Source organism: Mucor mucedo (assembly GCF_025094135.1).
Source record: "Mucor mucedo strain NRRL 3635 chromosome Unknown EV154scaffold_143, whole genome shotgun sequence".
Lineage (NCBI taxonomy): Eukaryota > Fungi > Mucoromycota > Mucoromycetes > Mucorales > Mucoraceae > Mucor > Mucor mucedo.
In genome coordinates this window covers 42,790-55,600 of record NW_026252427.1, presented here as the reverse complement: position 1 = coordinate 55,600, position 12,811 = coordinate 42,790, and the positions used below count along the sequence as shown (strand labels likewise).

Below are 12,811 nucleotides of genomic sequence, written 5' to 3'. Positions count from 1 at the left end.
AAAAAAAGTTCGTGTATTTTAATATTATTTAATCTCCAGCCAACATTGATTAAGTATTTTTTTATGTACAAAGTTTATAGATGTATGTTAAAATTTAAGTGGTATTAGACTTGGTATATGATAATGGATAGTCTTCTTCGTCGTCAATAAGCCATTCATTTCCAGGTTTTAATAATGAGTTATCATTCTGATTTTCCTTCTTTTTGTCTTCTGATTCGAACAATCTTTGCACTAAACCAAACAAGAGTGAGACACGTAGGTTTTTTTTTTTTTACTTTTGCATGATGGATTCAAAAACTTACTGAATGGTTTTAATCCTTTACCAAAATTACGAGGCACAAGTACGGATAAAACAATAGTCGACTAAAAAAATAGAATAAGGTTAGCGTGATTTTTTCTTATTTTTAGATCCCCTTTGTATACTTTACAATACATAGCACAATTGCGAGACAAACTAAGGAAAATTGTAAATAAAAAATAAAAAATTTGTAACGAAATGTCAAATAAATTACCTGCCAAGTTCCAAAAAACCCAATTTCCTGCACTGTCCACTAAAATAAAGATGAAATCCAGACACATGATAACCTGTGTCACCGAAAAGGTAATCATGACCTTTTTGTTTTCTGTGATCACACCATGTCGTGCAAACAGTAAGCCTGGGATTAGTAACACAGTCAAGATGATGTGGATGATGTAACCGATAAACTTTCTCTCTGAGAAAGCAAACAGATAGTATTTTTCCTGAGACATGACGACTGCATAAAAAACGCATAAAACCAGTTGGAAAAACGCATCCACTTTCAAGTTTAATAAGAAAAGCTGAGCCAATCTAAATCTCTTTTGTTGATTTATATCAGCACCGATTCTCTTATAAACACTCCAGCCAAATTGTTTGTATAACTTCCAGCAAAGGTACATGAATATAAACGCAAAAATGGCCATGACTGACACTAGGCCTATTTCGTTTCGAAGTGCGAGTCCGAAATGCCACACTACTTCTGGATCCTCAGGGTTGTTAAGAGCGTTGACGTCGTGATTTCTATTCCAAGTCAGTTACATGACCTATTTATATCATTGTGATCATTGTGATCATTACATACTTTCTTATTGTTCCTCCCACTTGAATAGCTGCAAATACAACGGCCAAAATCTGAAAGAATGTATGGCACATCAGTTGAATTACGCTTTGTCGAACAAGCTGCATATAACAATTAGCATATGTTGTTGATCTTATTTATATACTCTTTCACTTACAGCATCAATGCCCAATACAAGTTGAAATAACGATAACAAGATGAAGAAGACATTTTCGTTCTTCAATCTTCGAAGGCCAAGCGCTACATCACTTTCAGGTTTCTCTTGGCCCATATTTACTGAGGTGACGGGTTCGTTATCAATGATGCTGTCCTTTTTTAATTCATTGTAGACACTGACGTGCGAGCTAACAATGATTGCTTCTAAAATGGTGCAAATCAACATTGTTAGCAGCACCAGAACGGTGAATGCTTTTGTGTGGTTTGTCTCGTATATCCGACTTGTCTATTTAACAGATATTAGTATATTAAACGATAAATTATATATTGCTATTATGTACTGTTAAAGTGGCAACTCTTTTAATCAGATTCGGTGAATTGGGATCAGACATTTTTAAAGGGCAAGAGGAAGAGAGAAAAAGAGGAGGTAAAAGAGTTTGAAAGAGGAACAAGGTAATATTAATTTTATTTTAGTAGGTGGTACAAAGAGGCGGAAATAAACTATTAATAATTCATTTTTTTTTTTTTTTCAGCCATACACTAAAAAAAAACAACCCTTTTTTTTTGTTGTTGTTGTTGTAGTATATACAATGTGTACATTTTGTTGTTATTTGTATGGATAAGTTATTTGTTTAGTCCCATGGTCTCCAACATTTTCTTCTTTCTTCAGTCAGTCTTTTCTCTTCATCGCACCTTTGGACATATTCCGCAGCAAGGGCTAATATGTCAATCGGTCTCATATGCGGCAATAATTGGGGATACAGGGTAGGCGTAGATGAATTTGAAGATGTTACACTAGATTGACTATCATAATGATGCTCAACTTCTTGAAACATTGGTGTAAATTTATGTTGATTATGTTGTTGTTGATGTTGATGTTGATGATGGTGTTGCGGTGGAGTCCAGCAAATAGGATATATAAATGGGTCATGTCTTCTTTGTTCTTGCAAACGACTTCGATTTACTTTGGCTCGACGATTTTGAAACCACACCTAAAAAAGATTTTTTTTGTTTATTATGATGATTTTATAAAAAAAAAAAAAAAAGTTCACATGCAATACCTGTACTTCACGATTCGTCATATTCAGTTTTTCAGCTGTATTTTCTCTTAATTGATAGTTGGGTGTATCAGTACTCAAGAACAATTCAGATAATATTTTGAACTGATATGGTGTTATTCTCTTTCGCTTGGGTTTGTTTGTAGCTAAATTATCATTTTGTTTATATTGTTAATGACATGAAACAATCTAATAAAATAAAGTACATACCTTCGTGTGATTTAATACGGAGTCTTTTGCCTTTATCATCTTGTCCATGAAGGCTTTGTGAGATTGTAATACGATTCATGATTAAAATGTATATGTATATATATATATATATGTGTGTGTGTATAAATGTATGTGCAAAAAAAAAAAAAAAAAAAATATAAAGAGAGAAAGAGAGAGAGAGAGGAAAAGGGAAATAATAAAAAGAAAAAAAAAAGAGGGGGCCAAGTTTTTAAGTAGTCGGAAAACAGCCGCCGAAGTTTAAGTGATACCAATAAGTAGATGCAATCATCCTAAATTAGCTTTTCATTTATTCAAGATTTGATGAAACAGCATCAGTATTTTTATTTTTTAGTCCTGACAGTGTTGTATATCATTTCATATCGCGTGACCTTTACCATCAGTTGTTGTGTATTAATGAATTAATCATTTTAAGATTCGAATTTAATTATATGAAAAAGCACAACCGGGGAGTTTTAAATACGCTTGATTTCATGTCAAAAAATCCACTTTTAATAAATCCAGTATATCAGTGTACCACCATCATCCGCCCCCGGGAATCCCATATTATTTTCCTTCTTTATATATACATTCTTTTAAAAAGTACAGTATCCATCTCGCATTTCTCGGCCAAAAAAATTTAAAGTTTCTATAACGTTGGTTACATGTACACAAGACTTGTTAGATATCGACAGATTATTGTTCAACTGCCATAATTATTGTTACACAATGGCCTTTTAACAACAATAAATAACAACAAAAAGCCGGTTATGTAAAGTTTCATCATATACATCCCCTTTTTCCTTTTCACCCATTATTATTATATGATTAAATCATGTATATTAAAAAAATAAAAGAGATTACATTTTTTATTAAAATTTCAGGTGTTTGATTCTTTTAACAATAATAAACAAAAGAAAAAACGCCTTACCTCGTTTTAGTGCATAATTTGTGTAACAAATAATCATCAATTATGACCAAAAAAAGACAAGATGTTTAATTCAATTTTATCCTGCAACAGCCAAATCTGCGTCCAAGAAAATATAGGAACATTTGAAATGCAAAATAAAATAAAAATAAGAACGTTTAATGAGAAATAAAAAAGGAGCAAGAAACGGAAAAGGCAAATAACTTACCCTGAAACAATACGAAGGAAAACCCGGATTATCTAAATTTGTAAAAAGGAACAAAAGCTTTAATTCCCGAAATTTATTTCGTTTCATAACAACTGATCGTTTGTATTACTTGTATTGAATAATAATAGAAAAAAAAACTCTCTCTCTCTTCACTAGTGTGGTCTGATTTACAATAAGAAATATTACAACTAATCAACTTGTATAATAAACTATCATAATCAAGCGCCGGCATCCTAATGCTTGTCTTCAATGCACCCTATCCAAAAGATAAGGCATGTGTGCATTCGCTTTCATTAATCTATCAAGCACATTCGTCGATCCTTTCAATCTTTAAAGGCTGTGCGAGAAACAACAACAATCATTAAAATAACCATAATAGATGGATCCAGAATAACGGTTCCGTATTACGTGAGAGAAAAAAAAAACATTATTCGCTTGTTGATTCTCTTTTGTATATGCCTCAATTAATGCATTGTGTATAATGAAGAAAAAATAAATGTGCTTTGGCGGGCCACATGCATTGTGATCACATATGATTGTGGCATAGCCTGAGCGCGCTAACCATTATCGCAGTTTCAACTTAAATTATATATTCAAATTGACATCCCATGCAGTTTAATCAGAAGCTAATGCCTTGATAATATCATTAGTATACATCCCTTTCTCTTATATTTATGCATGGTTGTTCGATATATGTAAACTTATATGTGTCATCTCGTCAGGTACACATTACCTATATCTTTGGTTATATAATCCTTAGCCCATGGGAATTGATAAAATGGAATGCATCATTTTGTCTGCGAGAGCATCTATGCAAGTATTATAGAAACGCTAATGTTATGCATAAAATGCAGTGTCACTAAAGACCATTCCATTCGATAATTCTTTTGAATTGCTAAATAGCTTTTATTCCGCAGACAGGTCTATTTTTTATTTTGACATGAAAAAGCCACAGCACCTAACATCATATTCTTGTCTTTTGTTGATCCGTGTTTAACAAAAAAAAAAAAAAAAAAACGTCACCCATGGCTTGTGCGCCCGATGGGAGACACAAAAATTACGTTCAGGCTTATTAATATTCTCAGATGCTTTTTTGCAACCAAAAAGAAAAACGGAAGAAAGACGGTTCCCGTGTCCTTGTATGACTCCCATTCATCAGATCATGATTGTCTTTTATGTTATTTTTATCGACTATTATTATCGTTCTAAGGGAAAAACGTGAATCGCACACTTTCCCATGGCAACCTGCATTTCAAACTATAAAACGGCTAGCGGATGTAAAACGTTTGCAAATATCAACTTGTATGCAGCAAGTCTACATCATTTACAAACTAGGTTACATCGCGATTCCTTTTTGCGCATTTAACACTTCAAATTTGATGCTAATCAAAACCTCCATTTCTGATTTTATGCAGAGGCTTTTTTTGCAGTAAACGGGTACCTTTCTTTTCTTTTCTGATAATAACCAAAGTAAAAAAAAAAAATTTACACTGGCAGTAAGGAGAATTCAAGTAACCTTGTAACCAAGATTCCCTTTTTTGATATATGTTTTTATATCCTACTTTTTTATCGAACAAGCAGTCTATTCAAAATGTATTCTACAGCGCAATTGGTCGCGTCTTGTGTTTACCTGATTCGTAAAAGAGAACAATATATAGCAACAGGCTAATTTCAGCTTGTGCTCGAAGGATATTGTAACTGCTAAATGCTCAAATATAAATGCGACCTTGAATAGAATGGGTACTGTACTTGGTCATACACACCTACAAATAATTGTCCTATTTTTTCCGGAAACCGCTATTTTGCGCGTTGTACAGTTCAGCTACTTAAATTGTCTGACCGACAAATCAAAATACGATTAAAAAAATAACTTGATAGATTGAATGATTGACGCTGGATCACTGCTAATTGCAGAAGCATGTCGCATTATACGAAGATATACATAGATCGGAAATGTCAATTTTCACTCACTTTATTTAAAACGGTTGGCCTAATAGTTGATATCAGGCTGTTAGTAAATTGAGTAGCGTATACAATATGATACTCCTGTGCAAGCTGGAAGCCGTAAAGGAAATACTGAAATCATACGAGTGATAATGATGGAAAAATTAAAAAAGAGCCAATCTCAGTCTATGAACAGTTTGTAGCAAACCAAATGTTACTATAGGCAGATTTAGCTCCTCTTATTTTAAGAGTTTTACCCATATATGTTAATGATCAATATATGAGGAAAATTTGTCCCGTTCGGTTGCTAAATTTGTAGCATTGGTTCAAGGGGATGTAGATACTGCTCACAGTACTATGCACATTATGTTTTTCATTATTTTTTAAGGATTACTGATAAGTCTACACATCGTATGCTTATTGAAATCACTTACTTATTTTAGCAGTGAAAGACACTATATGCGGGGGATTTTTGTAACAGCCTCTATAAATTATAAAAAACACGAAAAGATATATGACTGTTTTGCATGGAGAACAAAATTCAAGTAAAATCAAAAGTGATACTGTTAGAACTTGGATGCCACTTTATTATGGACGAAAAAAATCAATAAATTAAAAAACGAATGATGGTTTATGAGAAAAAACTATGGATATTTATATGAAGAACTGGATAGTTCTAGGGAGAATATTAAGCACCTTATTGGATCATGATGTAATAACCTGGTGATAATAAATAGTCAACATGTCTTTAAATTTATCCCTTCCATACTGAGTATATATATATATTAGTCAGAGGGACCAACAGTAATAAAACATCAAATGACAAGAGTAATATTTGTGCTGAGGATCTATAATTCCATAGTCCAGGCCAATTCGATTGCATTGCTTTCTGCGGAATAAGTATTTACTCGCCACAGGGTTATGCCCTGTGTACAGACTTCAACGTTAGGATGAGAACAAGCCGGGTATTTATTAAAATAAGCTTAGCTCCATGATATCCTTTTGTCTTATGTCAGATTATTTGCATTTATCTAGTAAGTGGTAGCAGTCAATGTGTGTTATTTATTCTGTTATGGGCGTGGTATGTACCTATTTGCCTTTTTGGTGAATAACACGCTATCATATGTCACTATTATTAAACGCTGACTATAATCATAAAATTTGCCATCATTTTTGTACTTGCCGGTTAAATGTGAGCATATTATTAATATTTCTGACAGATCAGTCTGTTGAATTTTAGTAATAACTTCAACGCCACTTTTGTGAATGTTAAGTTGGTTTGATATATTTCTCATCACTGGAAAGAAGTTGTAATCTCGGCTTATTACCATAGATGGCATACCGTAAAGATTAAGATAGTTTTATAAAAGTCTCTTGTATGTTTCGATAGTTTTAGTAAATATTTATCCATAGATTGGCGTCGTCCTTTAAAAAGGTCAAAATTTAAGCACCTTTGAAATTTGCATCGTTATACGCGCTGTTTTTCATTTGATACCAGTAATGGTTACAAAGACCAACGTTTACATCGATGATATGCTTTACTGAAGGCTGTTATCCCTATTGTATTTGATGAAAAAAAAGCCAATTCCAAATTTAGATAAGTTAAATGTACGCATTCTAAAATTTCATGCAAATCGAATTGAAGGGGATAAACTCAAGTGGTTGCATAAATCGCATTCATGCGGATAAAAAAAAACCAAAAATAGTTTATTAAATACTGAAAGTTTTAAATAAATAGGGCAGTTTTGACATATAATTTGGTTTTAACTCACCGAGATACCAGTCTACTAAATTACTAGTTACCATGCGATTTTTTCTTATTATAACAACTGCTTTAGCCTTCTCTTTTTCTGGTAAATATAATAACAGTAAAAGCGTGATATATAGATCGTGTGTAACTCGTATCATTATGTAGCTAATGCCAAACATCACATAAAACGAGCTAGTAAAGTTCAAAGCTGCACTGCTGGTTTAAAGGATGCAAACGAACAGTTCCTTATTCTGAAAACAATTGTAAGTGGAATTCAATGGCCCAAACTCTGAAGAGATGAATTCATAGCAATTTTTTTTAGGCTCGAAATCAACATGTTTCTTTTCAAGCTTATCATTTTAGCGAACCGCTGCTCGAATCGTATGTCCAAAGTGCTATATCCAATTGCTGTGCCTCTTTGGCTCTGCCAGATGAAGAGGTTGATTCTGTAGTAAGCACTTTTGGCATTACTACTACCAAAATTGTAGATCTATATGATGTTTTCATTTCAAAAGAGAGCCCATCATTTTCTGCTGCTTCTGCCGCTACTACGCTTAAGGATACCATCCGGTCATTATCCGGTGTCATTAAAAACTTGGATGAATGTTTACTTTCTGTCACTCCAAGTTCTCGCCAGCCTGAAATACAAACCTACATTGATACCATTAAGAATAAGATAGATACCACTTTTACAACGTACGGGATGACAGCATAACTTTTTTTTTTAAAAAAAACTTCAATAAAAGCGGGTTGATAGTAATGCGATTAATAAATCAAATGTTTACTCTCACTAAAAATAACTGGGGGTTGTGGTTCTTGATCTTGGCCTTACTACGCAAGTTAAATAAATGTACCAAAAGCTGTCAAGAACAGTGGTAACGTAGTTCATAATGTTGTAAAAGTAAAAATCCGGCGCCGTATCCTGTCAGTTAATAAATTTGGGATATTTAGTTAAAAATAAACTAATGACATGCAAAAAGTTATTCGGCTATAATAGATATAATATGTCATTGACCTATAATTAAAAAAATCTTATCTTGATTTGAAGCATTTACACCGTTCCCAAAATAATTGCATAATTGCATTAAGGGTGAGTCAAATCCCTGATGGTTCTGCACACGAAGTAGCAAGTTACTGCATTAATGAAATATCTCGGTTTAGTCGAGAATGCTTGGTAGATGCATTTTATGTAAACTTTTTTTTGACAAAAGAAGAGGTTTTGTGTATGTGTGTCTCTTTTACATAATGTTACGTTCACATCAGCTTCTCACCCGGCAAAAGACCTAAAAGAGAAATCCAGGACTGGTTTGGCATTGACGTTAGTTCTTTTATAAAATGATAATCCGTTCGCCGCCACAGCTCTAAATACCACGTAATCTTGTTGAGAGACATAGAAAATAAATTTTGTGATTTATTTATTTATACTTTTGCCACAATTGGTATTGCAAACTTCTGTGGTCGATTATTTTTCATAATAAGTCATAAATCAGCCTTTGTAATTCTAACCGCCAACATTGATACTGTCCTTAGGAACATTTGTGCTACTTCGATTACTCCCCAATCTAGAGATTATTTTCTTTGTAGACTATCTTTCCTTTCAGATAAGACTCTGATTTTTTTTTAGGTATAAAAAAAAAGCACAAGTTTTTATGCCTACCCAAACAACCAGGCCAAGTAAGCAATTACATCGAGAGTGAAAGAGGTAACTTTGATCTCTGATTGATTTAACATGACGCATACCAATTTTTATTTACTGAATGTAGACGGCTATTGGTAATATAAAATACGGTCCTGCACATGATCCGATACGTTCACTACATCATTTCAGAGGAGCCATTTAACTGCTTTTCAGCAATCCTAATTTGAGCCAGTAAGTGGTAGCCGCTTTTGAATATACCTATTTAATGCCGATTGCACACAGATTTCGTCCCACCTTTTTGAAACGTGAGAATTTATAAATATTATACCAAACGAAACGCATGAATAGTAACATGATTTCCCATCCAGTAATGTCTCAGATTTTTTGTATTTATTGCAATAGTAGATATAGTTACCAACTGCTAAAAAAAAAGACACATAGATTGTCAGAGGTTCCAGTTTAGTTTGGACTTACATCAGATCTATTCACCGAAAAGAAGGAGATGGGTGAAAAATATAACTGATAAGAGCTAAAATGACCATTTGCCAAGGTATACCATATGTACTGAGTATATTTGATATAAAATATAGGTATGTTTTGTATCACATCCAAGATAACAGCCTCCTGAGTCACATCTAGTGAGTCACACGAACGGACTTTTTTTTTTCTAAAAAACTTGGTTATAAAAAGCAGCAACTTGTCTCGCCGTTGTTTAATTTTTGGGTGGTTTTATCACCCCTTATTTTTTTTTTCAAATAAACTACATATTTACATAAAAAATGACCACTGTTGAACATATGAATGAAGCGTTTGATACTATCTTGATCCTTGATTTCGGATCTCAAACCTCTCACTTGATTGCTCGTCGTATCCGTGAATTTGGTATTTACTGTGAGCTTTTGCCTTGTACCCAAAAGATGGCGGATCTTCATTTCAAGCCTAAAGGTATAATTTTGTCTGGATCCCCTTACTCAGTGTATGACTCTGATGCTCCCCGTGTGGATCCTGCTGTTTTCGAGTCTGATGTTCCTGTATTGGGTATCTGTTATGGTCTCCAAGAGATGACAAAACTCATGGGAGGTAAGGTTGAAGCCTGTGAACATCGTGAATATGGTTATGCCATGTTAGATATCCATCGTTTCCCCGATCATCCCTTTGCCGACAAATTGTTGCAAGGTATTCAAGGTCCGGCTGAAGTCTGGATGTCTCATGGCGATCAAGTTACTGGCGCCGCCGAGAACTTTTTGGTGATAGGCACTACTGGTACTGCACCCTTTGCCGCTGTTGCTCACAAGGATAAGCCGTTTTTTGGTATTCAACTCCACCCGGAATTAACTCACACTGCTTGCGGTAAGGATGTATTACGTAACTTTGTTACAAATATCTGTCAAGCCTCTCCTTCTTGGACCATGGAATCGTTTGTAGAAAAAGAAATTGCCCGTATCCAGCAAATTGTCGGTCCTACAGGTCGTGTTATTGGTGCTGTCTCTGGTGGTGTTGATTCGACTGTGGCAGCTAAACTAATGCATGAGGCTATTGGTGATCGTTTCCATGCCATCCTTGTGGATAATGGTGTTATGCGTTTAGATGAATGTGCTAATGTCAAGAAAATGTTGGTGGATAAAATGGGTATCAATCTTAAAATCGCTGATGCCTCTGATTTATTCCTGGATCGTCTTGCCGGTGTTACTGATCCCGAGAAGAAGCGTAAGATTATTGGTAACACATTTATTGAGGTTTTTGAAGCTGAGGCAGCTATTGTTGACAAGGAATGTGGCGGAGAAATCGAGTACTTGTTGCAAGGAACTCTATATCCTGATGTGATTGAATCCATCTCTTTCAAGGGCCCTTCTGCTACCATCAAGACTCATCACAATGTTGGCGGACTTTTGGAGGATATGAAGCTTAAATTGATTGAGCCTCTTCGTGAACTATTCAAGGATGAGGTGCGTGAATTGGGAAGAATCTTGGGTCTCGATGATGAGTTAGTTTGGCGTCACCCTTTTCCCGGACCAGGTATCGCTATTCGTGTCCTTGGTGAAGTGACGCGTGAACAAGTGCAAATTGCTCGTTTGGCTGATCATATCTATATCGAAGAAATCAAGAAGGGAGGTTATTATCGCCAAATATCTCAAGCTTATGCCGCTTTATTACCAATTAAGGCTGTAGGTGTTATGGGAGATAAGCGTACTTACGAACAAGTTATTGCATTGAGAGCTGTTGAAACTACCGATTTCATGTCTGCTGATGTTATGATTGGAGCAGAATGGTTCTTGACCCTGAAGCGTATTTCGTCTAGAATCATTAATGAAGTCAAGGGAGTCAATCGTGTTGTATATGATATTAGTTCTAAACCTCCTGCTACCATTGAATGGGAGTAAAAAAAAAAAAAATTTATAAAATAGAAAATAAAATATATAGAAAAACAACAAATTAAGTTAAGTTTTATTGATGCAGGAATATGAGTAATTTGTTGTACAATTGGTAGTGTGAGAATATTATTACTGCCTTTGGAGGCTTATTATTTACATAAGGACAAGGGTATAGAGAATAAAGAGGGAAGCAAAGTTCACCAATAACCGTAAAAGGTATTCTCGAGACCATCAGAACATGATTTGATACTTGGATCATGCGAAAAACCATAGTATAAGGGTTGTCGTTCTCTTCGTAAACATGCTCTCAAGCTCGTTGATAATTGTTCGTGTTGTTGATATCTTTGTGCAACAAGATTAGGATGGGCCAATCGGGTGTTAGTTTCATTTTGAAGCATATTTGACAAAATAGAACGTTTGGCGATAGTACTAATTGGGGGTGGGGATCTTTTTCTGAATTCTGATAGAAAGGCGATTTCATCGTGATCAGCATCATTATTAATCTCCACGTTGGTTTCTACAAAGTCAATACTGTTTTTGGGTGTAGCATCTTCATCCTCGTCATCGGATGACCATCCTTGTTCCTCCTCTTCCTTGATAAAGAACTTGCTTCGTTCCTCTTGTGGCTTCTTGACTACCTGATGTTTATTAGGTGTATTGGTAGGCTGAGCGTTGTTTGTTTTAATAGTTGATGCATTTTGGCCAGATGATTGTGAAACTCTAGCGGCAGAAGTAACATTCATAGCCGAATGACAAGTTTTAATGGTAGGTTGAGCCTTTTGGGGATTATTGATAGAAGAATTCACTTTTTTAATAGGATTCAATGCTGGTGCTGTTGATGGTGCTAATGCTGATGATGATGCTGCTGGTACTGGTGCTGATGTTGATGTTGATGCTGATGGTGTAGGCTTTTCAAATTGAATTAAAGTTTGGTTTTCATTATTAAGGCAAGACTTCGTAGGTTGGGCGATAATCTTGTTTTCATTCAATGACGAAATAATGCGTTTGAATGATGTTGAAGATAGGTGCTTATCGGCTTCGTTTTTTGATTGTTGAATAGGGATGGGACAAGTGGATGCTGCGGTTCTCTCGGATTCTTTCAAGGAAGATTCACGATACCAAAGTCGCCAGCTCATATTCTCCAATCGTCTGCCATTTTCCAAACTATCTTTACATTTAGAAAATACTACCGTAAAAAAAAGTAAAAAAAAAAAAAAAAACCATTAATACAAGCCATGAGGAAAATAAATGAAAAAATTTACCTGTCCACATGCAAGACAAATCGTCTGCATTGATCGTATTTAATTTCTGGATATTAGGAATGTCTAACGAAAGCACTGGTAAATCAAGTGTTTGGAGCATTTTTTTAAGAAAAAAAAAAGGGAAAGACAATTAAAGAGAAAAATTAAAATGGGAGATAATGGCTGTATTTATATATTAATTTTATTTATT

General features: G+C 34.6%; 5 protein-coding genes across 5 annotated transcripts; 2 read left to right on the top strand and 3 right to left on the bottom strand.

Moving 5' to 3' along the window:
- Positions 1-8: 8 nt before the first annotated feature.
- On the bottom strand, positions 9-1,805 carry EV154DRAFT_525598 (uncharacterized protein). Its single transcript, XM_051603300.1, has 7 exons — positions 1,787-1,805; positions 1,255-1,706; positions 1,101-1,198; positions 513-1,039; positions 429-454; positions 303-363; positions 9-231 (listed from the first exon to the last, which is right to left on the bottom strand). Exons 2-7 carry the CDS (start codon positions 1,477-1,479, stop codon positions 95-97), a joined length of 1,074 nt encoding a protein of 357 aa, XP_051452546.1. The 5' UTR covers positions 1,480-1,706; positions 1,787-1,805; the 3' UTR covers positions 9-94.
- Positions 1,690-3,067, bottom strand: EV154DRAFT_525593 (homeobox domain-containing protein). Its single transcript, XM_051603299.1, has 3 exons — positions 2,522-3,067; positions 2,315-2,457; positions 1,690-2,245 (listed from the first exon to the last, which is right to left on the bottom strand). The coding sequence occupies exons 1-3, from the start codon at positions 2,598-2,600 to the stop codon at positions 1,886-1,888; spliced, it is 582 nt and encodes a 193-aa protein (XP_051452545.1). The 5' UTR covers positions 2,601-3,067; the 3' UTR covers positions 1,690-1,885.
- Positions 3,068-7,402: 4,335 nt separating this feature from the next.
- EV154DRAFT_576964 (uncharacterized protein) lies at positions 7,403-8,063 on the top strand (the record flags this gene model as incomplete). Its single annotated transcript, XM_051606513.1, has 3 exons — positions 7,403-7,451; positions 7,514-7,611; positions 7,671-8,063. 3 exons carry the CDS (start codon positions 7,403-7,405, stop codon positions 8,061-8,063), a joined length of 540 nt encoding a protein of 179 aa, XP_051452544.1.
- A 2,007-nt stretch (positions 8,064-10,070) lies between these two features.
- Positions 10,071-11,447, top strand: EV154DRAFT_525588 (uncharacterized protein). Its single transcript, XM_051603298.1, has one exon. The coding sequence runs from the start codon at positions 10,109-10,111 to the stop codon at positions 11,366-11,368; it is 1,260 nt and encodes a 419-aa protein (XP_051452543.1). The 5' UTR covers positions 10,071-10,108; the 3' UTR covers positions 11,369-11,447.
- On the bottom strand, positions 11,398-12,794 carry EV154DRAFT_62809 (uncharacterized protein). Its single transcript, XM_051607696.1, has 2 exons — positions 12,622-12,794; positions 11,398-12,545 (listed from the first exon to the last, which is right to left on the bottom strand). The coding sequence occupies exons 1-2, from the start codon at positions 12,719-12,721 to the stop codon at positions 11,557-11,559; spliced, it is 1,089 nt and encodes a 362-aa protein (XP_051452542.1). The 5' UTR covers positions 12,722-12,794; the 3' UTR covers positions 11,398-11,556.
- Positions 12,795-12,811: the final 17 nt, after the last annotated feature.

What these genes read in the sequence shown, in the direction of transcription:
- EV154DRAFT_62809 (XM_051607696.1), bottom strand. Translation starts at nt 12,721, where the DNA reads ATGCTCCAAACACTTGATTTACCAGTGCTTTCGTTAGACATTCCTAAT. An exon ending in TTTGTCTTGCATGTGGACAG is followed by an intron (nt 12,546 to 12,621) that starts GTAAATTTTTTC and finishes TTTTTACGGTAG; the next exon opens with TATTTTCTAAATGTAAAGAT.
- EV154DRAFT_525593 (XM_051603299.1), bottom strand. Translation starts at nt 2,600, where the DNA reads ATGAATCGTATTACAATCTCACAAAGCCTTCATGGACAAGATGATAAA. An exon ending in CCGTATTAAATCACACGAAG is followed by an intron (nt 2,458 to 2,521) that starts GTATGTACTTTA and finishes ATGATAATTTAG; the next exon opens with CTACAAACAAACCCAAGCGA. An exon ending in TGACGAATCGTGAAGTACAG is followed by an intron (nt 2,246 to 2,314) that starts GTATTGCATGTG and finishes AATCTTTTTTAG; the next exon opens with GTGTGGTTTCAAAATCGTCG.
- EV154DRAFT_525598 (XM_051603300.1), bottom strand. Translation starts at nt 1,479, where the DNA reads ATGTTGATTTGCACCATTTTAGAAGCAATCATTGTTAGCTCGCACGTC. An exon ending in TCGCAATTGTGCTATGTATT is followed by an intron (nt 364 to 428) that starts GTAAAGTATACA and finishes CTATTTTTTTAG; the next exon opens with TCGACTATTGTTTTATCCGT. An exon ending in TAAAGGATTAAAACCATTCA is followed by an intron (nt 232 to 302) that starts GTAAGTTTTTGA and finishes TGTTTGGTTTAG; the next exon opens with TGCAAAGATTGTTCGAATCA.
- EV154DRAFT_525588 (XM_051603298.1), top strand. Translation starts at nt 10,109, where the DNA reads ATGTTAGATATCCATCGTTTCCCCGATCATCCCTTTGCCGACAAATTG.